The sequence below is a fragment of the Homalodisca vitripennis genome, chromosome 2 (genome assembly GCF_021130785.1).
Source record: "Homalodisca vitripennis isolate AUS2020 chromosome 2, UT_GWSS_2.1, whole genome shotgun sequence".
Taxonomy (NCBI): domain Eukaryota; kingdom Metazoa; phylum Arthropoda; class Insecta; order Hemiptera; family Cicadellidae; genus Homalodisca; species Homalodisca vitripennis.
In genome coordinates this window covers 28855764-28883320 of record NC_060208.1, presented here as the reverse complement: position 1 = coordinate 28883320, position 27557 = coordinate 28855764, and the positions used below count along the sequence as shown (strand labels likewise).

The 27557-nt window shown below is 36.5% G+C and overlaps 1 protein-coding gene across 3 annotated transcripts in view; it reads right to left on the bottom strand.

Moving 5' to 3' along the window:
* Positions 1 to 312: 312 nt before the first annotated feature.
* LOC124353731 (cyclin-dependent kinase 14) overlaps positions 313 to 27557 on the bottom strand; it is a 40740-nt gene continuing 13495 nt past the window's right edge. For all 3 annotated transcript variants that reach the window (XM_046803713.1, XM_046803714.1, XM_046803712.1), the window contains exons 4-8: positions 26552 to 26738; positions 25269 to 25483; positions 24232 to 24393; positions 22136 to 22226; positions 313 to 5780 (exon numbers count right to left, since the gene is read on the bottom strand). In XM_046803713.1, coding sequence (XP_046659669.1) covers positions 5710 to 5780; positions 22136 to 22226; positions 24232 to 24393; positions 25269 to 25483; positions 26552 to 26738 — 726 coding nt within the window. In that variant the 3' untranslated portion in view covers positions 313 to 5709. The remainder of the gene's footprint in view (positions 5781 to 22135; positions 22227 to 24231; positions 24394 to 25268; positions 25484 to 26551; positions 26739 to 27557) is intronic.

Here is a 27557-nt window from a genome sequence, read left to right as displayed (position 1 = left end):
TGGAACAAAAAACAGCCAGACCAGAGTGCAGGGTCTGAAATAAGCCAGCACTTAAATGGTAAAATAATTAATTTTTTTTTATTTTTCACCTTTAAGAAAAAATAACTTACCAAAATTTAATGCACGTTAACTGTGTACAACAGCGTTTCAGAGGTTAATATAATTGACTTGAATTTCACCATGCCGCCCATTTTGCTGTGAAAAATGTTTGAATAAATCTCAGCTGGTGGTGTGAAACTACTCCCAGTACATGTGATTCTCTAGCATATATAAAATTGTCTGAGGAAAAAAGGAAATTAAGTAAATACCAACTACAAACTCACATTAAAATTTAATATCATTTCTAATCTGGTTTCATGTAATATAAATTACCACAGAATATATACATTTACATCACAAACCTATGTTAAACTTCAGTGTGCATTTTGAAAGTAAAAAATTATATATTACAAAAGAACGAGTAATTATGTATGATTACTACAGACTAATTCAAAATGATGGAAAGGTTTCCATGTATACAAACTCGACAATGATATTGAGTTTCATATAATAAATCAAGCACAATAAAAATCTACATAAATTATGCCATCTATACAAACTACATTATTGTATGAAAACGATAACAGGGTATAATGTAAAAAAGTGATGGTCCTCCATACTATAACATGTTATGTAAACAATAGGCAACTTTGTTCAGTGCCATGTTTTAACTAGTAATTGCATCTAAAAATACATACAGTTGAGTTTCTAAACTTCACTAATCAATTCGTCTTCATTTAGAAAATGTCGCAAATAAGTTAATGTTCATGAATTAAATAAATGTAAATAAAAAAATATACTATACTTGAGATATTAATTTTGATTAATTGTTATACAAAATTAGATGAATAGAACTGACTAAATGAATGACAGTTACACAAAAAGTGATTAATGCTTCAATCATGGGATGGTGAAGTCAGCCATTCCGTAAAGTACAACAAAAATGTTTCTGCATCTCTTCTCGGATTCTAAATTTTAATTCAATCAATTTAGTTATCCCGATAGATTTAGATTTATTTGAATTATTACTCCCGTCACAACATTCCAATTTGTGGCTTTCTACTTTCTTGTTTCTGCTATTTAACCCATTGGCTTGGTGCGGCAGAATGTGTTATTCACACCTATATCATGCAACTCCATTCCTGGACAGTCCATTATACATCATTGCTAATTATTTTGTTTTTCCATTAAATTGTAGTACTTCCTGGTATTCTTGTGTTATATACATGCAAGAAACTGCCAAATGAACACTTGTGTCATCAGTATTGATGAAGCTCAATAATGATTATGATTATACTGATACTGATACAGACATGACTCTTAACCTAGTAGTCTCTAGCCCTTGTCAATTTCACTACTATCAACGTTTTTGAATTTTTTTCCTACATGTAGCTCCTTAGTACCATTTGACTTCTCATAAACTTTGCTATTAAGTCACGTATATGCGAGGATGCTCTGTTGTCCTCTTCACCCTGGAAATACATCATTCTAAATTTTTCCGTACAAATACTGAATTGTTTTCAGATGATTGATACAAGTATCATATTTATGAATGTACTGTTTCATGTGTATGTATGTGTACATGATTTTTATAATCACAAAATTGCAATCCATCCACAATATTCATGGAAGCAAATTGAGCCCACTATGAACTGTTTTGTAAATAAATTAAACTTATTCAAAACAAATTAAAATTGTTAAAATTATTGCGTACGCCATTATTTAATTAGATTAATTGTAAACTATATATTGTACAAACTGAATTTATAGCAAAATTTTATATTTCTTATTTTGCAATATTTTATTTTTATGATACTGTGCACATGTAAATAATTTTGAAACAAATTGTGGTTCAGTTAAAATCTTGACAATGTACATTATCGTTTCCTATTTTATTCTATAAGATATGAATTATGGCAAGTGGTTCCACTTTAAAGCAGATCAGTCTAAAACTACTAGAGATCGCACAATCTCATGTTTGCTTTGATTATGTTGGCACTTCTGTTGTCCAATGTGCCAGGAGTAATGGAGTCTGTGCAAAATACTATAAAGAGGCTTAATGTTAGATAAATGGATGGAGGAGTTGTCCAAGATGTGTGAAAACCAGAAGCAAGGATGCCAGGCTTTATGCATTCATGAGCATGAGCAGTTCTGTGAGTTTAGATACACAAAATGCAGAGTTAATGTTGAGTGCAAGGGAGAAGGCTCTCTTAACCAACTAGTTTCCCATTTAGAGACTCATCACCACAAAATACTTGACAGAAATAAAGGTGACAACAATGAGTTTGAAAAATTGAGCTATATACAATTTGTTTTATTACGGTTTGCACTTGAGTGAAATATGTGATTCTTTTCATGACTGGATGATAAAATATCATCTTGTGAGTCAGAAATTGAGACCATTTAGTGTATTGAGTAATATGAATAACGATGTAAAGATAAAAAATTAGGCTCAGAGAAAGTTGGAACTACAAGAAGTGCACATGGTTATTAGGCCTAGACCGGAAAATAACTGACCAGCAAGTCACATTTATCTGTTCAGTAAATTAAGGTGGATTGTAGGTGTATGACAATCTAGCACTATGACTTAATATTTGTATATAATGTATTAGTGTATATCATTTGTGGCGATTATGTAATATACATGATCGTAAGTACATATTTTATCTTTATTAAGAAATATCTATTAATATATATTTTAATTGATTTGGTAAATACATGTTATGAAAAAACCCATAAGTTTAAAAGTTGTTTTTCAAAGTTTACAAAATAATACAAATTTCTGATGACATTTGGGCATTAGAGAACTTTAGGCCAATGGATTAAATAAATAAGAAATGTACCTTGTAAATTTAAATGTAGACATGGTTAACAAATTGCTTTCCTATATTACAGAAATAAAAATAAGTTTGGGTTAAAATTTATTGTAGCCTGGTTTAAAACAAATGTAATAAAACCATCAGTCACTCATAGTGTCTTTAATGAATATAAATCTAATGAGGTCATTAATAAGTCTTTACGATTTAATAACATATTTATGAGCTCTTGTTGCCTAAAAATTTCCACATGATTTCTCGAATCTATAGTTTTTACAATCTTTGCTGTAACTAACTTTTCACAGAATAAGATATCATATTGAACAATTCCTACGGATTCGTTACATCTAACATTATGATTAATTATATTTAATTAGCAATAATAAAAGTACGAAAACTATAAAAATCATTGACAATTAAGATTTGCATTTTAAATGGTTAAAACTTTAATTACAGTTAAATACATGATATCTAATATTAATCAAAACTATTATCTTCACTGTTGTATCAGTTATAACACAAAATGCTCAATCACTACCAGCACACAGTTAAAACACTCATTCGCCAGATTCTTCTGCTTCACCATGAAGACTTAGGTTTCACTTAAATATCAAATTAAGCTCAAATTAAATCCACAGTTCAGTTTCATAGTCTGTAAGTTTGATTTTTATTTCAACTATACTACACTTAATTATAGTTGTAAAAATACTAGAATACAATTTCCGCTACACTAACGTATAAATTAAGCTTTTGATTTTTAATGAGTATAACGATGTTCAATATAAATTAAGATATGATTTAGTTCTCTAATTAAAATTTGTATGATAAGAAATACATGAAAATGGGAGAAAAATAACGAAGACATTGCACAATTTATACATTTTACAAGTATTTACAAAAGGAATGACGTAGTGGAAGACTGTTCAAAATGCACACTCAACGCAAGGCGGAACTAAACAGCCAATGAGAAGGTCGAGGGCTTGGCGTGACGTTTGCGCGGAGCAGGGACGGTGCAGAGAAGCATGTGTCAGTCACGTTACCACCTCCTTACCAAAGATAACATTCGATTGTCATCGACTAGCCGTATTCAGTATGTGATAACTACAGTACTATAGCACTAATACATAATTTGGCAATACTAAAACTTTAATCAATTTTGACAACAATCACTATTAATTCATTTACCATACAATTTCTGTTGAAATAAGATCCAGGAATATTTTGGTTTCAAAGTTAAAATTATTTAATTTTTTTATCGAGTCCTTCCAAAGAATTTGTAAATAATTCATCCAAACTACATAAAACATTGAGCATATAGGCTAATTTTTATTGTGACAGCAATAAAACAGTAAATTATATTATTACATACAAATATTGATGTTTTATCATAAACTGGTATTCACAGCTAAAACATTTAAAGACATATAAATTGAGGTGAACAGTATATTTATTTTAAAACCTGGTTCATTACACATATTACTCTCTTATAGTAGTGCCAAAAAAAATAAGATTTTAAAATCTAATTAACCTATGCAATTTTTAATACTTAGTTGAAAAACACAATCTCAATAATGACTATAATTGGGCCAATTTTGTCTATGCTTTAATAATAATTTAGCTGTTGACTCCATAAACAATCCTGTTATCTCTTTGTTTCTATTTAAACACTTTGATGCAGTTATTTCTATTACTCCAATTCGAAATTAAAATAAACATACTAATTAAAATACATTCTAGAGAGTTTTAATCAATGGTTCTGTTTTGGGTCGCACGAAAAGGAGAAAAACCACTATCAAAGTAAACAAACGTTTTATTTGTTACTAAATATTAAATGTTACTTTTGTCAAGAAATGTGATCCGATACTTATCCGAACCTTATCCTAGTAGATAAACTACAAAGCCCTTGACTTTTCTCTCAATTCCCTGTGAAATCAAAATAATTTTAGTGCATATATGGACAAACATGTTTTATAATTTTGTTACAATACTTAATGCTATCTCTGCGGTTTTCAACCTAAAATTAATACATCACAGGCAAATTTGTTTGGAAAAAATACTTTACAAACTCGTAAACCTGATCAACATACTTGTTTGTAAGAAGGCTGGTAAACTTCTTTTGGTGTACAATTAGGAATCCACAAAACAATTAAAACATAGTGGATAAAAAATTATAAAAATCAAGTAATTAACTAAGCAAAGATAAGTTTGGCACATTGTTACAAGGCAAGCCGTACGAGGTACTTAGAAATGCAACATTGAAACTTTACAGAATGCACGCAAACAAAATCAGACTATTCTGATGTGGTAAACATAGAAAACCATACAACAATGCGTTGTCCAATTAATATTGAGCACCATCAGAGGAATGATGTCTTCAAACGGAGCCTAACCTACACTCCGTCACTAGTACACACCCTACTCTATCTCTACTCGGCTAAACAGTTGGCAAGTCATTCCTCGTCGGATGGTTCGTCTGGGTACCATCCGACACTCAAATGCATACTCAGTCACGTATTATACAAGTTACATCGTAGACTCCCAACTAATAACGGAACGGCTAAGATACATCCCTAACAATTTAAAAATATAGATCGCCTTAATGTTTCTTTTAACTCTATTAGGATTGTTCCAACAGTGTTTTAATACTTAGAGACTGTAGTGACTAACTATCGTAAATATATTATAGAAAAATCCTTTTATTAGTCTTTGTTTTGGTGGGAACTATTCCCGTAATTGTCATGTTCATCTGCAGCTCGTAACCCTGTTTACAGTCCGACACTTACAGTAGAAAACACAGTTATAAAAGACAACGTAGAGCTATGTAACAGTTTGAGCTAGTGTCGAGTCGTGCGGCTCAGGTCTTCAGGCCGGGAGCTCTGCCCTCTTGCAGTAAGTAGACACCGTCCACGCTGAAGATGGAGACCTCTGCAACAGTAACATATGACGTGAATCACACTCCAAATCCGTTATAAGTTATAATTCTTCTTTGGTATATCAATAAAATTGAGCAATTAATTTGATACAAACAGTGGTTTCTTTGTAATGTTGAAGATGTTCAGCAGATAATTATAAACTTCCTGTATCATAAACTAAACCAATGCAGAGAGTAACCATTCAAATTGATCTGGAGGCATGTTAACATGATTACTGTGATTGATCTGGAGACATGTTAACATGGTTTTGATGGCAAAAAAATCAAAAATGGCTGACTGACTACAGTCTTAGTGAAAGTGACTCCAGATATATGTGTATTTTAGGTGGTAATTATCCAACTAATATTATTAACCTTGTGCACAAACTTACCTGGAATAACCGTAAGTCTACTCACTAATTAATTTTTACCAAGAAACAATACTGCACCACTATATTTTGACAACCTATATATGTGACACTCCATAAGCACTTTTAGTGGTAAAGGAAGGTCAAAGTTAAAACACCAAAGATTCAACAAAACTAAAAGAAAAGAAGATTTCAACATCATAACTTTGACATTATATAGAGAACAAAAACTTTATACTAAACTCTATAACTACTATTATATTAGAAGCAATAAATTCCAATCATATGACGTCACAGTCAAGAGCCAACTCAACCTATCAGTGACGTAGATATATTCACCACTCATTAATCAAGCTGTGTAAGAGCAACAACTTGTGTCAACACATCAAGACCGCTGACCTGCTGCTGCTGACAGTGCAACCAGACACCTGCCTTACATCAGCCTCTTGTATTAACAACATTGAATACTTGGTCTAGAGCAACCATCACATTTTCCCACCACTGACTACAAATTGATTTCTTTGCAAATTTAAAATGTTTACTTTACACTTGGTTACACTTATATCAAACATATTTTAACCAAGCACACATATATTTTTTCTGCTTTTTCAAATTCTAAACCATCTGACCTCAAGAGTTTTTTGACAGACAACCAGCCAAAGTCGTTTTTTAAAACTGATTTCATTTTGATTTTAAGCCTCTGACTTGAAGAATTTTGACAGACAACCAGCCAAAGTCATTAAAACTGATTTCATTTTTATTCTAAGCTATCTGACTACAAGAATTTTTGACAGACAACCAGCCAAAGTCATTAAAACTGATTTCATTTTTATTCTAAAGCTATCTGACTACAAGAATTTTGACAGACAACCAGCCAAAGTCATTAAAACTGATTTCATTTTTATTTAAGCCATCTGACTTCAAGAATTTTGACAGACAACCAGCCAAAGTCATTAAAACTGATTTCATTTTTATTTTAAGCCATCTGACTTGAAGAATTTTGACAGACAACCAGCCAAAGTCATTAAAACTGATTTTCATTTCTATTTTAAGCCATCTAACTTCAAGAATTTTGACAGACAACCAGCCAAAGTCATTAAAACTTATTTAATTTTCATTACCAGATAATGCCAAACACCAAAACAAAGGTACGAAATTACCCCTGTGGGGAATGTGGTATTGGGTAAAATACTCCAGCATTCTATGCACAGGCACCTGCAACCGCTGGTACCATGGTGGTTGTGTGAATCTGACAGAAAAAAAAAATTACAAAACTTACAAAAGAAGAGATATCAAACTGGAAATTGCAGAAACTGCGATATCTCTCCTCCATCTCTAACCAAAACCCTCCTCTCGGACTCTAATCAAGGTATGAATAATCTCCCAATACTAAAACAACCCTAAATCAACCATTATACTTCACCATAGACTGTGTACCACCATCAGGAGCAGAGGAAGTCTTCCAAGGCACCGGTGAAGAACTTTTCCAACCTACTACTGATATAAATGAAAAACTTCGCTGCTCCACCCCAAAACACAAAAGCTAATGTGAGCAGTACTGGTCTAGTAAATAATTCATTAAAAGAAAAATTAGAGCACAGTCTCACTCAAAACAACTTGTTTGCAAACACAGGACATGCTCACACTTGCTGCAGAAGCTGGAAATGCTTTACTGTTAGAAAATGATAAATTAAAGCAAGAACTACATGATATGAAAGCAACAATTCTCTTCCTTAAAATGCCAAGATTTCAGAGACAATAATTTTGCTGAGGTGAACCTTGCTGAAGCAAAAATTGAAGAACTTGAAAATGACAAGGAAATCTTGCTCTCCCCGAAATGCTTCACTGGTTGAAAACACTAAATGAAGTAGAACTCCAATTAGAGAAGGAAAGACAGTTAAGAATTGAAATGATGCGAACTTTTGAAGAACAAGATAATGAAAGAGAAAAACTATTACGTGACTCAGCAAATAAAATCAAAGCAATTAGGTGGAATGATAAATAAGCTGAAACTAAACCAAGATGACAAAACGGACCTAGCTCAGACACCAAAACCTACTAGCACTTCAGAAACACAAAAACAAATGACTCCGAATTTTACGTTCCCAACTACTGTGCCTCTCTAATTACTGAGCTGGCTCAGCTTAAAACTCGACAAGACCAACTAGAACGCTCTGTGGAAACTTTGCAAGAAGAACTGCACAAACAAGGTGAACAAACAAACCCTGCTACACCACCACCCAGTCACACAAAGTACACCCGTTGCAGAGAGTTTTCCTCGTTCTAAGAACTACAACCTAAGCAAGAAAAAAAAAACCAACTGGGAAGGAAAGGAACCATTTCAGTGTATCTCTCCAAGTAACCAAAAACAAAGCTCGGCTTGCAGAACCCCCAATGTAGAAATAGGCTTACAGGTAGATGATGTAAAAACAGAAATGTGATGCTGACATCTTGACACAAGAAACTACAAGGAGAGACAGCCAAACTCCTTTTAAAAAAATGACTCAAAAAGCGAGACTTCCACCTATGACAGCAAGAATACGAGGCGACCAGGAATACCTTGGATGACTTTTTCATGAAGCATATAGATTACTTCAAAGATATAAATATCCAACACAAGGAAAGATTATCAGCCTCGATTAGTCACTCTGAAACCCCAAACCTTTAAAAGTACCTTGATCTCACCCCAAGCAGATATACCACCAACCCAAGTACAGATACCAGCAACACCCAAACTCTTTTTTTAGGACCCTCAACCAAACCACTGGCAAAAACATAACAAAATCTAAGAAAAAGCCCTTAACTCTGCCAGCCAAGATCACAATTTTCCACCAAAATATCAATGGCCTTGGGAGTAAAATTGATAGGCTAAACCCACGAACTCAAACTCACTGATCCCACCATAGTTGTACTAACAGAAACATGGTCTTTCTAAGGAAAAACTTATAAACAACCCGACTTGATAATTATGACTATATTGGGGGATTCTCAAGACTTGAGCATAGAAAAGGTGGAGTTGCTATCTATGCCAATAAAAACCTAGGCAATGAAATTTCCTGCATCGACATCACAGGAAAACAAATAGAACTTGTTTGTGAAACGCAACTCATAAAAATCAAAACCAAACACTCAGAACTATATATCCTAGGTATATACAGACCTCCTATTTACCATAATCTCGAGACGGCCCTTGATAACCTGTACAATATACTTGACGACATCCCTACCTGGAAAAGTCCAATTATCATAACTGGGGACATAAATGTGGACTGCCTGGTTGACGGAGACGACAATAAACTCCTGAATGAAGTTCTCATGAGCCATGGTATCGTCAGGATTCCTTTACCACCCAACAAGGATCACCTCTCACTCAGAAACATCAATAGATATAATCGCAACAAACCTGATGCCAACAGAGGAGATTGACACTGCAGTTCTTCACACAAGCCTATCAGACCACACGGGGCAGATATGCAAAATAAACCTGGAACCTAATAAAGCTGTAATACCAAGAAACATCTCGAAGGTACTTCAATGCTCGAAACCTACAAAAAACTAAAAAGAATTCTAGCACGTGAAACTTGGGAAGCTGTCTTAAACAAGCAGGATGCAGACCAGGCATATACAGAAATTTAACAAGGACCATAAGTGAAGCACTCGATACAGCTTGTCCCATTGTAAACTCAAGAAGATCAAAGAGAAAAAAATATCAATACAAACCAAGAACAAGAGCTTGAGCTGATGAGGTTAAAAGGAGCATATACTGCAGCTCTAAATAAATCAATCCTGATGAGCACAGTGGAAAATAAAAAACAAGCCAACGACAGGAAAAAGGAATATGATCTCCTACTGAAGAACCTTAAAAAGGAAAACTGCAATCCACTACATTGCCAATGCAGAGAACCAAACCAGAGCAGTCTGGCAAATAATAAACCAATAACCGCTACAGCAATAAATCTCAAAAAAATTATATAAAATCTATTGACATAGAAGGCTCAACAATAACAGACCCCCAAAAAATAGCTGAACACATGAATCACTTCTTTGCTAATGCTGCAGAACAAGTTCTATCAAACTCCCAACAAGCACCTTTGAAAATACCCCCCACAATCCATGAGAGTGAGTTTGTGTCTCTTGAAGAGGGCTTTAGACCAACAAATAGAATGGAGATAGACAAAACAATATCATTTTTAAAATCAAAACCATCTTCTGGGATAGATGAGGGGTCTCGTCAACGATCCTGAAACACTGCAAAACTGAAGTGATAACCCCGATAATTGACGTAATAAACAAATCTTTCCAACAAGGCATTTTTCCCTCTCAGCTTAAACACTCTTTAGTTTATCCAAAGTACAAGAAAGGACCCACCTCTCTGGCCAGCAACTACAGACCTATATCTCTCATATGTTACCCTATCCAAAATTTTTGAAAAAATAGTACTCAGTAGGTTGCTCACTCATCTAGAAAACAACAGTCTTCTAAACCAAACCGCCAACATGGCTTTAGGAAGAGGCAAAGTCTGTGGCGTTTGCCACTTTATTTTTGTTGGTCTTTGGACGGACCGGGGAGCTGTTTCCTTACAGCTGGTCGAGCCATCTGTTTTTACCAGATGGTTGTTCTCTTTCTAGTTGTTTCTGTGGCTTTCTGGCTTTTTGATTGGTTCTAGTATTTTCAGGTTTTCTAGATATCTGGAATTAGGTTTCTTGTCCTCTTCTCTTCTGACTTCGAAAGGGCAAGGACATCTTGGAGTTTTCTGTGGTCGGAGTTACAAAATCAAAGCTGGCTGCCCGCTCCCTCTACGAACCGGCACGGTGTTTTTTGGTGTTAATATCGTATGCCTACCTTCCAATCAACGTTTTCACGACCTCGTTTAATATTTAGGACCCAGTCTTTCCAAATTCAGTTTTTCGAATATCGTCGCATATTGGTTAGCAGATCGTGGTTTGAAATGGAAGGCTAGGCTTGCCGGTGGGAGCGGAGGAATTCTACACAGCTATGAGAGCTAAGTCCTAGTTTTAAGTTTTTTAAAGGGGTAGACGTTTTTCTAAATTTTTTTTAGTTTTCTAAATTTTCCTTACACTGCCTTTTTTACTCAAAATGTTAAACTTTTTCGAAGTTGCTTGTTTTTAATGTGCAAGTCTGAGCCAAGCAGTTCTTGCAACCAACTGCTACCTAAGCCTAGTTGTGTAATAATTGAACATGTGAGTGGCAGTATTTCTTAAACTTAGTAACTTATTCTCACTATTTATTTAGGCATAGGTATTTGGTTGATTTTTTCTAGCTTAAAATTTTTACTGTTAAACCAATTTTAATAAATTTTTTTTTCTCTCACCAAGTTAACTCTTAACCTAACTTTTACTTTCACCTACAGTGTAGCCTGTTGCCTTAAAACATTACCTGGTACTTAATTACTTGTGCTTTCTAAACTTTAATTAGCACCTTTTAGTAATTTAATTTAAACTTTGGCTCAGATCTGTGCAAGTAAAGTCGAAGGATTTCATAGATGCTGTTGGTGACTGCGTATTGTACTGCCGCCTATGTATAGCCTACCTTTTGTTTTTAAAGTTCTTAGCTTTCTGGTTAATATTTGAAACCCCCATTCAGTTTCACCAGATTATTTACTTTGGGTTGGCTTATAATTAAAAGTGTTCTTTTTTATATAACTTGCTTTCCTTCTGATATTTCATCTCTACTTCTGATTAATTAAAATTTTTTTAACCTTTCCACACCTACCCTTAGTTGCAAATGCAATTAATTGTTTTTATTCTAGGATTTAATTAATTATTTAGTTATTTATTTATTCTTCCAGCGATTTACTCCACTTGTACTTGTTTTAAGTTGATAAGAGTTTAAATTTTTAATAGCACTAATTTGATGATTTTGTCTACTGCGTTGAATTTATTCGAGTCTTACACAATTTTGTTAATTAATCTTAGTCTATACACAAGGTAAGTGAAGTGTTACTGTTAAATTTATCTGATAATTTTTCTACTTAGAAAACATGGTCAAAAAACTTTTATGTAGGCCTATGCTATTTGATTGTTCGGGGCTCAGTTCAAGCTTAAGGGGTTGATTTAGTCTAACAGTTTGCAATTTTTTTTCTAAAACCTTCTTCAAAACTTTAATGTTATTGTAAAAAATAATAATTCTTTCATAGTCTATTATTAAAAGCCCTTTGATTCTTTTGACTAGTGCCTGTTTAAATTAAAACAGTTAAAGTTAATATGGAGTACACCTTTAGTTTCAACTAGTTTTGAAAGTAACATAGGCCTAGGCTTGTTTTGTAATTTTTATGAAGTTGCAGCTTGGGGTTGGATTTGACGTGCTGACATACATATAAGTGATTTAATTACTTACAAAACTAAACTTTCTTTCCAAAATGTTGAAACATCCTTTCTTTTTACAAACTTTTAAAAACTATAGTTTGCCACCTTGAGGGTTCACTATTTTTATAATATACCAAACCCTAGTGGACTCTTTGGATTGATTGATATGTCAGCTTGCTTGATTCAGCTTCGGGTGTTTAACTTACCTAAATTTCAGTTTAGCCTAATTTAAGCCTTAAGTGGTTAAATATTTTTTTTCCCTTTGGTCTTTAATTTCTTAATTTTTAATTTTTCACTGGGTTTTTTTTTTTTTGGATTCTTGGCCTCAAAAGAATTTTTTTTTGGGGGTGTTCTAAATTATTTACAGTTTAAAGGGAGAGTTTACTATTTGGGCTTGTGTCTTATTCACTTGGGACTTGTTGAACTTTATGTAGTAGTTACCTGTAGCGCTACTTTACGACTTGCTCCACATATTTTTTGCTCTTCTACGGTACAGTTGCTCTTGCTTTTGATTAATTCTTTTGTTTACTTTGTTTCCCTCTCTTATTCTTTTTAGGTTTTGAAAGGTTTTGTTAGTTTTTTTTGAATACTTTGAACTTTCTCAACCTTTTGAGAGGAAACAATTTGAGTCTACCCCCGACTGATGGCAGCCGACATTTTTTGCTCTGAAAGCCAAACTTTTGATTTTTTTTTTCTGCCTACACCTGTTAGTGATACTGGAAGTTGGTTTCATTGGTAATAATAAGGCAATGTACTTTATGCTTTTATTTATTTGTAATACTATAAATTTATAATAGTTTTTTTTACAACTTGTACTTTTTCACACACCACAGTAAAATTGCCCTAATGTTTTTCTGAATTTTTTTTTACTGCTCTCTAGTTTGTGTGGAATATCTGTCCACGCTCTCATGTGTCTTTGATTAATTTATTGTTTAACTTGTTTGTTGTGATTTGTGTTTATTTATTGTTGATTTATTGAACCTTTTACGAGATGAAGTTCTTCGATTTTAAATAATGTTCCAAAGACTGTGTCTTGGATTAAAAGGTTGACTATTGAGGAAGCCCGCGAACAATGCAAGCTATGGGGAATTAAACCCAAGGATAAGCTTGAGGCCATGCGTGTGCAGCTAAGTGAATTTGTGGCTCGGTCTAGCGAAGGGGTCGTGAGTGACTTGGAGGAATCTGCGGATGAACCAAGGGTACCCGTAACGGATGATTTAGTGGATAATCCCAGTTTAAAAAACAGGACGAAGTAGGAACTTGTACTGTGCTGCCCCCTGTAGTGCCGGTGGATCTTGGTGGTTTAGTGAAGAGTCTGCATACAATGACCTTAAATGCTATTGAAGCGACTGCTAAGACGGTAGCCCAAAGAAATTGCAACCCAAAATAGGCCATATAACAGGGACGATGTCTCATTCCCTAACATTTTGCGGGATATGCTTAGAGAGGTTACCCATTACTTCTGGTACAGATTTATTTCAGCTAACAGAATTTCTCGTAAAAATCCAAAAAATATAGTAGAGTTAAATTTAGGTTCAGATAAAAACTATTCTATTAAACGCTGTGGCACGCACTGAAGGCAGACTTCGTGATGTGTGGATGGGTCTCGTGAGTGCTGACTCTACCTGGCCGAATGCTCTGCAGACAATTAGGTTTACCTTTTTCTCATCTAGGGCCATTAAGAGACATTCAGTCTAAACTCATGTATAGACAACAACGACTGTCAGAACCTTATGCTGATTATCTTACTGACATTGTTAGCATTTTCCAAATTCTTGGACCAGAAATAAGTGATGGCGAGATTTTTACAACTATTTTTACCGGTCTCAACCCTCATACTAGGGCAGCTTTTGCAGGTCTTCAACCCCCTACCACAGTACAACAACTGAAAAACATGGTTTCCATGATTGAGAGTTTTGACGGTCAACACTGTTCAAGCTCCGTTAGGGTATGGCAATTCTGAATCTCAGGAAGCTGCAATAGATTCTAATAAAAATGTCACTTATGATAATACTAATTTACAATACGCTGGACATCTTATCCAAAATAATCGTTATAATAACAGAACATTTTTTACCGTGGTTCGGGTACAAAACTTCGACCGAGACGCCGCTAAGAGAACCCCCTATAGCACATTTTATCCAAATCCATTCATTTGGAGGTAACCAAAGGCAAGGAGGAAGCGGGCCTTACAATAATAGTAGACCTTACCAGAACTTTCATTCTCAACCCAATAATTCTAGGCAGGGCCAAGTAAGGGCAAATAGCTATGATAATGCTTTCAATCAGCGGCTGAACCCCCAAGTTTGTAATTCTAATCAATTGCAAGATAATATGCTACCAGGGAACAATAGTAGGCCAAACCAGGAACGGAGGTTTTCCTATAATAGGAAATAATCAAAACCATAATTATAGTTCCGCTAATCCTGCGGTTAATTTAAACTCCAAAAGGGGAATTCGCTGAAAGGGCCGGCATTCCCCAAGAAGACTAGGCCCATTAATCCTTTAGCTCTGGCTTTGCCCAAGGTCAAACCCCTAGAAAATTCCTATTGCTTTTTCTAACATTAAGTCCTTCTGCTGTGATTGATACTGGTTCTACCAGATCTATCGTAGCTAAAAGCGTATTTGATACTCTCTCTAAACTCAAGGGTGTCGTGAAGAAAGTTGAAGAAGAAACTTCATTGACGGCTACAGCTGCAAATGGTTCAGATGTCTCCTTTCAATTTTTGGCCCATATTCATTTCAAATTAGCTTGTTTCTCTTGGACTTTCCCATTTCTTGTTACTAACAAACTTACCGGTTCCTGTTTTGATTGGACTCGACTTCATTCAGGCCTCTGAATGATGAGCATTAATGCGGCTCAACGCCAGGTGTCTTTTCCCTTTGACACTTCACTAGTTGTAGCCGAAAAAACCAAGAGGATGAACAGGCAGAGGATGTTAGTTTGGGACCTATCTTTGGAGAGAGGCTTTGATAATTCCCAAGTTCAGACATTTAAAAATATTCTGCGGTGTTTTTTCCCGAAACTGTGACCAAACAGCTGGGTAAAAACTAACCTTTTTGGACTTATTCTATCACTGTCAAGTCAGACAAGCCGTTCAGGTGCCGTCCGTATCATTATGCTCCCCCGAAAATGGCTTTAATTCGTGAGCATATCGAAGGCCTTCTGGAGAAAGGCGTTATTAGACCTTCAACTTCCCCTTACTCCAGTCCAGCATTTTTTAGTACCTAAAAAGGGAGGTTTCTTCACGCCTGGTGGTTGACTTCCGCGCCTTAAACAATGTCTTGGAGCTCGATTCAACTCCGATGCCTACGGTAGATAGGAGTCTTCTTTTCAATTTCTAGGCAAGGCTAAGATCTTTTCTATGTTAGACTTGGTGTCCGCTTACAACCAGATACCACTTGATGAGGCTTCCAAGAAGTACACTTCATTTGTCACAAGCACTGGCCAATGGGAATACAATTACCTCCCTTTTGGTCTAGCTAGTGGTAGCATGATACTGACTCAGTTGATAAATAAAATCTTTGGTGATGTGAAATTTGATTTCTTGTTCTGCTATTTCGACGACCTTGTTATTTTTTCTGAAAATCTGGAAGATCACCAAAGACATCTCGATTTAGTCCTTGACCGACTTAGTAGGGCAGGGTTAACAGTTAACCCAGAAAAGATGGTCATTGCCTCTCATAAAATAGAATTTCTAGGCCACGTCTTCGAAGATGGGAAAGGAAAGTTACCATCAACCCCAAATAGAACTCGCCCCTATCGACAACTACCCTCAACCCAAAAATACTAAGCAGCTTAGCAGGTTTCTTGGAATGTGTGCCTTTTATTCTAAATTTATTCCCAATTTCGCTTCAATCTGTGAGCCGTTTGAATAGGTTAAAGAGAAAGGATGTAAATTTTCATATGGGGTGAGGAGCAACAGAATGCTTTTCACAAACTTAAACGGTCTTTAGTCTCTGCTCCGGTCCTACGCTTACCAAATTTTGATGCCCCATTTATTCTGTCAACTGATGCTTCAGGTTACTGCTGTAGGTGCAGTGCTGTCTCAGGAAATCCAGGGCCAAATATACCCTATAGCTTTTGCGAGCCGTCCTTTAAATGTACACGAGAGGAACTATTCAACTTTTCCATTTAGAAGCTTTGGCAGTAGTCTATGCCTTTACAAAAATTTAGGCAATATTTAGAGCATCGTTCCTTCACGCTTGAGACTGACAATTCCTCACTCTCATGGTTACTTAACAATCCTCGCCAGGTAGGAAAAATAGCACGTTGGACCACTCTCATCAATGCCTTTCAATTTACTGTCAAGCATGTTAGGGGCAAAGACAATGTTGTGGCCGACTGCCTCTCGCGCGTTTATTTGAGCCCCAAACCGAATCATCACAGAGTTCTACTATTCAAAAATAAAACCGACCACACACAGGCTTTTATTCTTTTTTCTGTACCGGAAGCCTTCAAAGACATCAAAGGCCACCAAGAGCAAGATGCTCAAATTCGCAATATTGTGGAAATCTTTGAAGGGTTCTAATCCCAATCAAAAATTATTCTGTAATTCAAGGCATTTTAGTTCACCAATTGCCTAATCAATCCAAACCTAGAGTAGTGGTACCTAACAAAACTCTACGACCTATTGTTTAAAGTTTACCATGAGTCACCTCTCGGAGCTCATCTGGGATTCAAGAAAACTTGGGATCGGATTAGTCAAATTTTCTTTTCTACCGACCTGAAGCAGGCTATCCAAGAGAGGGTAAAGGCTTGTCCTTTCTGTCAGAGATTGCAAACAGGCTCAAAATACTAAGGTAGGCCCTTTGGCTTCTCAATTAGCAACCAGGCCTTTTTCAACGGGGTGTTTGTTGATTACGTGGGACCTCTTCCTAGAACAAAAAAAGGCACAAATGGCTTCTTACAATCGTTGACGCCTTTTCAAAATATACAGTGATTTTGCCTGCTAAAAATGCTACCGCTCCTACTACGGTGAATCTTTTGCATAAGGGCTTGTTCGCGTATTTTGGCTTCCCCTCACAACTCGTCACCGACCGTGGTGGTTGTTTCAAATCCAGACAGTTCGATAACATGTGTCTGGAACTTGGTATCAAACACGTTATGACCTCGCCATATTATCCGAAGCCGTCAATTGCTGAAAGAGTTAATAAAAACCTCGGCGTTGCCTTGAGAATTTTCCATTCTCAAAATCATACTGACTGGGACACTAATCTCCATTTATTCCAAGTCGCTTTTAATTCGGCCTAAGCATGAGTCAATTGGCACCTCTCCTGCTGAAATTTTCCTTGGCTACAAAATTACTTTCTCCCCTGGAAAACAATTGGAATTTGGATGATCTCCTCCAAACACAAGATTCCAGAGACATGCAGAGGAGATGGTCTCAGGCCTTGGATCGGTTGGAGGTTGCACACCGAAAAGTTGCTCGGCAGTACAACCAAGGTCGTTTACCAGTTAATTTTCGTATCGGTGATTTGGCAATGTTTCGACGAGTAAATTTTGAGTAATGCGGCTAATCAAATTTCAGCCAAACTGCAACCTCTGTGGTCACGCCCTCTGGTTATTCATGATTTTACATCTCCAGTCACCGTGACACCGTGACTTGAGGTGTCCCAAGTCAGGGAAACTTATTAGGTCGCCCATGTTTCCCATGTTTCCTAAAGAAATATATTTTGGGCCTATCTAAGACCAAAGCACCGCTGCCGGGACGTTTATAGGGATGGTTTAGGGCATAGTGATGTTAGTTTAGTTTTTTCCCTCCTCCTTCTTCTTCTTCTTCTCTTCCTTACACCACATTAACACTCTGATACTTTTTACTCCTCTTCTTTTACAGTACATATACACGGGGGGATCAGGATTAGCATTGGCTGTTTAGAGAATTTTTTTTGCTTCGGCAATTTTTCTAGGCTGTACATTGGGAGCGAATTTTATGTTATTTATTTTTAACATTCCCTAATGCAGTCGCGCAGCCTGCTATCCTTGGTTCGGCCAACCCATTACATTTTACAACACAAGCTTACATTTTCTTTCCCTTTTCCTTTTCTTTGTCTTTTCTCTTGCTTAGTAGGGTCAGTCTTTTGGCAGTAGGTGGAATTCGTCTTTGTTATTCAGCTAAGTTAAGCAGCGATGGATAGGTTTAGTTTTTATTGTTGAAAAATTTTGTTGAAGATTGTAGTTTGTAGTTTGTCTATATATTTTTTGTAGTAAGTTGTTGTTGTTATCTCTTTGTGTCTTTAAGACTTTATAATTTTGTCTCTGAAGCTGCTAAATGTTTTCCAGCAGCTATCTTATTTATTTGCTGTTTAGTGTTTTATATTGGAAGTGTTTTTTTTTTACTGTTGTTACTGTTATTCCTTTGAAGGCTTTTTATTTTATTGTTTTAGAGGTTATTGTTTTTTTGTTGGGTTTATTGAGTTTTAACCTAATTTTTTGGGTTTTTGGCCCGTTATTTTTTTGGGTCTCTTTTCCGTAGGTTTCAGGGTTTTTTTTGCCTTTCCTGGCCAACACTTAGAAACTAGTTGTTTTTTTTTGTTTTTAAAGTTCCTAATTTAAACCACTTTACCACGACCAAATGATTTCCTTACTCCGTTAAGCTCTTCCCGTAGCTCTACAGTTTTTCTTTCACGCCTTTTTAGAGCCTGAATTTAAAAAACTAGTATGGAAAAATAAAAACTTTATTTTGTCTTTTCCCACTGGCCACCAATTTTTTTTTTTCTCAGCCGTCCCGTAGGGGGAGGAGAGTACTGGCCCACTTTTGCTAAATTTTTGCCAGTACCAGGTTTTTTACCTAATTAGCCTTTACAACACGAACTTGGGTCTGTTGATATTATGATGGGTGTAATTTTCTCATATTTTTAATTTTCGCTTTGGAATGGTCTCTTCATCCCTTCTGTTTCCTCCCATCTTTGAAGAAAAAAAATACAGACCTTATGTCTGGAGTAATACTCTCCCGGCGGTCCAAGGAGTTCCGCCAGCCGTTCGGGGTTTCCATTCGGGTGCTTAAGTGGCCCTTGGGTTCCGGGGTGGAGATACCCGGAGGGTGGAGACTTTAGGAAGTGCTTTGGCTAATAAGCTTTGGCTAATAAGTGTACACTTATTTAATTTCCTTCCCAACCTTACTGGAACACCCTCTTGTAGCCTTTTGACCACCAAGCGTATTAGTGATGTAGAAACAAACGAAAAAACCCATCCTTGTGTCAACACTTCAGACCTTTATTTATTGGTAGCTACCACAGAAAGTAGTTAATTTTGTTCAAGTTTTTTTTACTACTACTAGGCTTTTCCTCAAGCCTCTTTAAACTAAAAAGATTTAATCTTGAGTAGTGTGGTCAGTCGGAATGGATTTCTAGCCGTTACGCTTTTGGAGCGCCTCGCGAGCGTGCAGGATATCCAATACTAGAGCTATTTCTAGCTGTTTGCTAACGACAGTTGTAGTCTCTAATCTTTCCGTCCTTGTCTTCCTACCTTATCCTTTTGAGTTTTTTTCTTTTCTCTCCTGGGGTAGAGGGGAGGATGTGGCGTTTGCCACTTTATTTTTGTTGGTCTTTGGACGGACCGGAGCTGTTTCCTTACAGCTGGTCGTCGAGCCATCTGTTTTACCAGATGGTTGTTCTCTTTCTAGTTGTTTCTGTGGCTTTCTGGCTTTTTGATTGGTTCTAGTATTTTCAGGTTTTCTAGATATCTGGAATTAGGTTTCTTGTCCTCTTCTCTTCTGACTTCGAAAGGGCAAGGACATCTTGGGAGTTTTCTGTGGTCGGAAGTTACAAAATCAAAGCTGGCTGCCCGCTCCCTCTACGAACCGGCACGGTGTTTTTTGGTGTTAATATCGTATGCCTACCTTCCAATCAACGTTTCACGACCTCGTTTAATATTTAGGACCCAGTCTTTCCAAATTCAGTTTTCGAATATCGTCGCAAGTCCACCATTACAGCCATAATTGATTTAGTGGAAACTATCATTGATGCATCTGAAGAAGGGGCCACAACAACTGGTATCTTACTTGACTTTAGTAAAGCTTTTGACAGCCTGAGCCACAAACATCTCCTAGAAAAACTGAAAGCTCTAGGAATAGAGGAGTAGCACATCAGTGGTTCCAGAGCTACCTCAGTGGAAGAACACAAATGACTGAAATAACTCAAGTAGTCAACAATAGGTGTCAAAAATTTAGATCCACACAAGCACAGATAACAAGAGGAGTCCCACAGGGATCTGTGCTTGGCCCTGTACTATTTATTTTATACACTAATGACATCGTATCCACGCTACAGGACAAACTGTGAAATATTCCTCTATGCTGACGACACTGCCCTCATTGTGTCGCACAAGAATGTTAAAGAGCTGGAAATTAAAGCCTACATTGCTGCCTGTATAGCCAAACATATAGTCAGGAAAATGACCTTGTTCTGAACGAAGAGAAGACACAGCAGCTTTTCTTTGGCCCACAAAGAAGAGTGCCCTCGAGCTACCCAATGTCTCAACATATAAAGAGGCTAAATACCTTGGGATAACCCTAGACGGTGACCTCAATTGGAAACCCCACGTAGACCAACTGTGCAAAAAACTTAGCACTGCCCTATATGTAATTAAGCGACTCAAACAAATCAGCAAACACAGAAACCTCAAGAACAGCTTACTTTGCACTATTTGAGTCCCAAAATGCGCTATGGGCTGACTGTATGGGGGTTTTCATCTCTGCAAAATCTACACAGGGTACTGCTCCTTCAGAAAAAGGCAATAAGAATAATGGCTGAATTGGGTTTTCGGGACTCTTGTAGAGGGATGTTTAAGAGACTGAAACTGCAGACAGTTGCCAACCTGTACATTGGTGAGGTAATAACCTATGCAGTTAACAAAGGACTCGTCCAATTCTTGGATACACATCCTTATAACACTAGGAACAGAGCTAACTACCAGACTCCCAGCACATCACCTGACTGCCTATGAAAAAAAAACCGTCCTATATCGGGGCTAGACTCTTCAACATCCTTCCACCAACGCTGAAAGAACAAAAAAGCAACAGGAACTTTGAAGAAGCTCTTCTTGACTGGCTGTTGGACAAGGAGTTCTACTCTGTTGAAGAATGCCTGCAGATAGGAAGACCTTCTCACTGATGACCACACAACTCAAATTTAAAAACTCTTGACGCCATGACTGTACTCCATGTTTATGTCAATAAAGATCATTTGTATTGTATTGTATTGTATTGTATTGTATTGTTACTATGATTGATCTGGAGACATGTTAACATGGTTACTATGATTGATCTGGAGACATGTTAACATGGTTACTATGATTGATTCTTCTGCCAATTGCATATTACAAAAGTGATATACAGTTCTCTAAAGCAGAAGAGCTTAGCACAGCAGAAATTCATCAAAGAATGACAATTATGCAGTGAAAGTTTCATGATTGATGGTGTAGGAAATTAAAGTCGGAGAGATTGATAATTATGATAAAGAGGCCGCAACTGTCTGTCATCAACATTATACACCTGTTGCAATCAGACGATTGTTGGATAAATTGATTGGTATGATAAATTCTAAGCTCACCTTTTACATATTGTAATGGAATACCTAGAGTAAAAAAAACACTTATATACTATGAAAGATTTAAGTTAGAAAATGTTTGTAACAAAGTTTCCTCTGATTAACATATTTGTTTGTTCCACTAACCATCAGGCAACTCGTAGAGTTTCTTGGGGAGGTTGGAGAAGTATCGATGTCTGAGAGCTGTCTCAGCTTCTATCCTCTTGTCTGGATTCAGCTGAAACACAATTTATCACCTTCAGTATCTCTCCCAGAATTGAGTAAAACCACCTATTCTACTGGTCTGAACTATCTTATAATTTTATATTGTGAATGGATAAACATAGTTTATAATATTTATATGTACCTACTCATAAAGAAATCTTTGACCAGGCCTTGTCAGGTTTGTTCAAGATTTGGTGAAAAGTATCAAACTTGATAAAGTGGCTAGGTTGATGGAGTTTCATAATTTTATTGTATAATTGAACACGTAGGCATGGCCAAGGAAATTCCTATAACTGTTATCAAAATGGAATCAAACTTAACCATACATGATTGAAATTACGATTGTTTCTTGCGAACGGAGAGAATTAAGAGATATGCGATCGAGGAGGCCTGCAATGGTCAGAAATCAAACAATCGAAAATCATCAATTGACTGTACGTATGTTACAAGGAGATCTTGGTGTCTCTAAATCTCCAGCTCCAAAAAGTCACGACAGTCAACAAGAATATTATCTTTATGTCATAAGGCAGCTGCAACATATAGTGCGAAGGAAACGGTCTGATCTGTTTTGATCAGAACCTGTCACGTTGTGATAGGATGCAGTAGCACGACAACGTGCCAGCTTATTTTAAAAATCTTATTCAACACTTTTCAGTAAAATAAAATATCAAAGGCTTTAAAAGCCTTCCTACAGTCCTGACATAGTTCCTTTCTGGCCATTCCTAAAATTGAATTCTGTAAGAGAAATGATTTGAAGACATAGAATATATATGAGAAAATGCAATGAGAGGTCTTCCATTCCAAAAAATGACTTCAAGGAATGTTTCTGGAAGGGGGAAGACCGTTGAATAAGAATAGTGGCTTGTGGAGGGGAGAATGGGTTACCGCTGTTGCAGAGTGACTCATACTCTTGCCAAAAGTCAAGGTCGGATATTCTAGGGACTGAATTATATAAGATATTCATCCTTTCCATGTACATGGTTCATCATTGTTGTCTGTAACATGGCCCTAACTGCTCAATCTCGTTCATCCCCCCCCGATCCTTTATTTCAAAGAAATAACAAGAAATTCAATGTCAACTATAAGGAAAAAGGAGGGTATCTTAGTTGCTTTCATACAAATCTACTTTCAGGACATCTGATCTGAAAGGTGTTATTAACTAACTGGGACATATTTTTCTGGCTGGTTTATACCTTCCAGTTGAACCCACCACTGGGCACAGCAAAAATCGATGTGTCACTTTGGGCGTAAACCTGGGCAACCTTATGGATGTCCAGGAGCGGCACATCACTAACCGCAGATGTTGAGATTCTGGGGTTCACGGGCAATTTGAGAGGTCTAGTCTACTATGGGAGATGACTTTTGGAGTTTGCGGGGTTTGTTCCCTAACTATCAGAGGTTTTTGCTAACCTCAACAAGGGTATGCCACCCCCGCCTGCTTTGACTGGAGAGGCTGGTTCAGAGCTCGCCTCTTCTTCTTCTGGGAAGACATGACTTTGAGATGTAGTGCCCTAATTCATCCTCATGGATCTCGATAGAAGGCGGCCCCTACTCCTTAACCTTACCCATCCTGAATATCCTGTCACTCCGGAAGCAGCGCAAAGGTTCTTACTAAGTGCAATTTATAAGCTTATTGTCCTAAGAGAAAAAAAAAAACTAGGTAATTTACTTCGGTCTTAAATGAGTCACAGTCCTCTCTGGGAAAACCTCCAAATCAGGTTGATTAAAAATGTTGAATCCCTAAGTAATACTAGTTTTATATATGCCAAGCAGTGGTTAAAAGGACAGTTTTTCTTATTGTAAAATTATATTCCAATATTTATTTTGATTTAAGTTTATAAAACGGATAATTCGTGAAAAATACAATTTGCGTCTACAATAAAGTTATTAGTTCCACAGTAACAAAAATATCTACAATTAAAATACATACAGGATATACTAACCAAGAAGACAATGGATTAAAATAAAATTTTTTATCCAGACAGCCTGAGAGTTATACAATGCTGGTGATGACTGACCTGAAGTAGCGCAGTGGCCATGCTCTCTCCCTCCAGGATGTCATACAGTCGGGGGAAGGAGAGGCCTAGCTTCTGTCCTCGGTAGAAACCCAGCTTGTGAGGTTTATATCCTGGCAATTGGCTGACACCTTCCCAGTCCTCCTCGCAGGGCGTACCCAGGATCTGTAGAGCAAAGGTACTTTTAATCAGGATAAAACAAATTGTTTATTTATAAATTGCACAATGTGTGTATTTTGAAACAAAGCATCCATTACTGGATAACATTAGGAAGTTCTCATCAAGAAATAATCTACAGCGTCATAATATTGCAAGCATGCTTGCAAATTATGGTTGATTTTCTGCCTTGTGACAGCTGCAGGTGACATTAAAGAATTCAGGGATTCTCATGGTTGTGTCCATACTTACTGCTGACGTTGAGAAGGTCAGTACCCTGCCAAGAATTGGGGGACTGCCTCATGAACTTTACATGAGGTATGGCAATAAACTAATCTAACAGTGCACTCACCATATTGGTATATTTTCTTTTACTCTATGAATAATAACCACATGTTAAAATATCTTATAAGTACCTGAGTTTGTTTAAAAATGTATTTATTGTACTATTTTCTCGTTGCCACCATAGTTATCCATATGACTCATGAAAAAATGTTCCCTAATACTCAGTGAAATTTTATGGAATTATTTCATAAAACTATCATCAAACTCAGTGAATTGCAAAACGAAAGTTCATGTAAAATTAAAATAGGTCAAATTGGTCTCGAGATAATGTGTAAATAAACAGAAATAAAATTTTTCCAGCCCCTCAAATGATGGGTTTTACTAATACCCAGCCAATTATTTTCTTCACAAGTTTCTGTTTATCATATTAGCATTCAAGTGCCTCACTAATATCTCCCACAGCACATCATAATCAAGGTGTACACCATTAAATGACAGGATACAGATGATTTGGTTTTAGGTAAAAAAATGTAGTGTACAACCTAAAATCAAGAAAGGTGTAGTAAATGTGAAAACCGAAATCATTTGTAGGAACTCACCTTAAATATTTTGTCGAGCTGGTCATAAGTTTCACGCACGCCAGGGAATGTGGGAACACCAGTGATCATTTCCACGAAGATGCAGCCAACACCCCACATGTCGAGGGAGCAGGAGTAGTGGGTGGAGCCTAGCAACACGTCTGGTGGCCGATACCAAAGTGTCACCACCTCGTGGCTGTATGTGTGGGACGGCACAGACTTGGCACGGGCTAGCCCTACACACCAACATAACAACATGAGAAGGTACAAGTTCAAAGATACCAAAGTGTCACCACCTCGTGGCTGTATGTGTGGGACGGCACAGACTTGGCACGGGCTAGCCCTACACACCAACATAACAACATGAGAAGGTACAAGTTCAAAGATACCAAAGTGTCACCACCTCGTGGCTGTATGTGTGGGACGGCACAGACTTGGCACGGGCTAGCCCTACACACCAACATAACAACATGAGAAGGTACAAGTTCAAAGATACCAAAGCGTGTACCACCTCATGATTGTACCAGTGAGTACTAATAAAATGTACAAATTTCTCAATAAAATATACAACATTCCATAATATTTGAATAAATAGCTCCGACTTGAACTATTTTAGGCCAGAGTGGAGGAATACTAAGTCTGTAATAATCTTAGTCAAAGCAGAATTTAATATTATTGATGCCTGTAATAATTTTGAATTGGAAGTAGAAATGTTTAAAGAAAATATTACTTCAATGTACATTGTTAAAAGGTTAAATGTTAAAAAAATTACCACTGTCTCTTATTATTTGAAGAGTGCATGAAGAAGCATTTCTGGTTTTGAATAAATTATATTTCACATGCCAAGTAGAGTTTAACGTGTTGCATCAATAATGCACATGCGTGTCAAAATTTATTTTTCTAAGACAGCTGAAAGTTGAAGAACGAAATATAATTCTTCATGAGTTGCAACCCCATTTAAATCCCTATGGATGGCTGACCTGAAAAATGTTTAATTTGTCTGCTGAGAGCATAAGACACATGTGTCAAATTTAATTGTAGTAGGACATCAGGAAGTTAGGGAAAAATATAGTTCTTCTAGGGGTTGCAACTCCATTTCAATCCACTACGGGTGGTTAATCTTCATGAAAATGCTTGTTTTCTATTAAAGTCATGTGGTATGCGTGTTCCAAATTTCAACTTTCTGAGATATCAGGAAGAGTTAGTGATGAATGAGTGAGTGAAGTCTTCGCCTTTGATATATAACGATTATTTTCTCCAATTATGTCTTATGTAGTTAATAAATGATTGTGCACACAACTCACCAAAGTCGGCCAACTTAAGCTCGCCCATCTCACTGATAAGCAGGTTCTGCGGCTTGACATCGCGGTGGAGCACTCGCCGTCGGTGGCAGTATGCCAGTCCGCGCAGTAGCTGGAACAGGAACAGTCGTACGTTGGCGTAGTGGAGGCCGCCTGGGTGTCGCTCCATGTACTGTGACAGATCTGTGTGCTACAACATAAAAACACAAGAGTGCACTTAGAGTGGAGTTTTGTGATTTTAATTGATTTACTACAGATGTTACTATATTTACTACATCTTAACTTATAAATAAAGAAAAAAAGATTTAGGGGGATGTTCAACAGATTCCTTGACACCGATTTTAAGAAGTTGTAATTTTGCAAGCTTTCCCACAAGATGGTGAGGGATATATATTTTTAGTCAACAGCTTTTTGGAAACTAGATGGAATATTTATGTAAGTGACGTTTGATTTAGTTTGAACTTTTCTTTAATCTAATGTAATAGATCATAAAAAAAGAATAAAATAGAAAAATAATACAAAATATAGGTACTTAAAGTTAAGTAGTAGACATATTTCAAATCTAAATAGTTTTGTTGTATTTTCACTGATATAATAGTTAAAATAAAGAAGAAATATTTTTCTATTTACAAATGTCCATCTTGCAAAAATGTGTATTATATGGTGGAGTCAGCTCTGCCTACATACTACAGAAATGAATTAATTATTGATGTTGAGATTAGTTTCCATTGTGAATCATGCTGAAAAGTCTAGTTTATCGTGCATGGGTGGTGAGTGTACATAATATTTACAATTAAGAAGGAGTAGTCTTGTGACTATTCCAAAAATATACAGCTGGAATTTCTTTTACCTTTATTCCTGTCTTTTAAACATACAAGATAGTGAAATCAGCACAGAAGCATTCTCGACAAATAGAATAAAAAGTATAGGACAGTAAGATGACATAATGAGACCATAACAAAACCCATGGTAACATATGCAGCTTTTATGTGGTGGCCAAAATCATTAC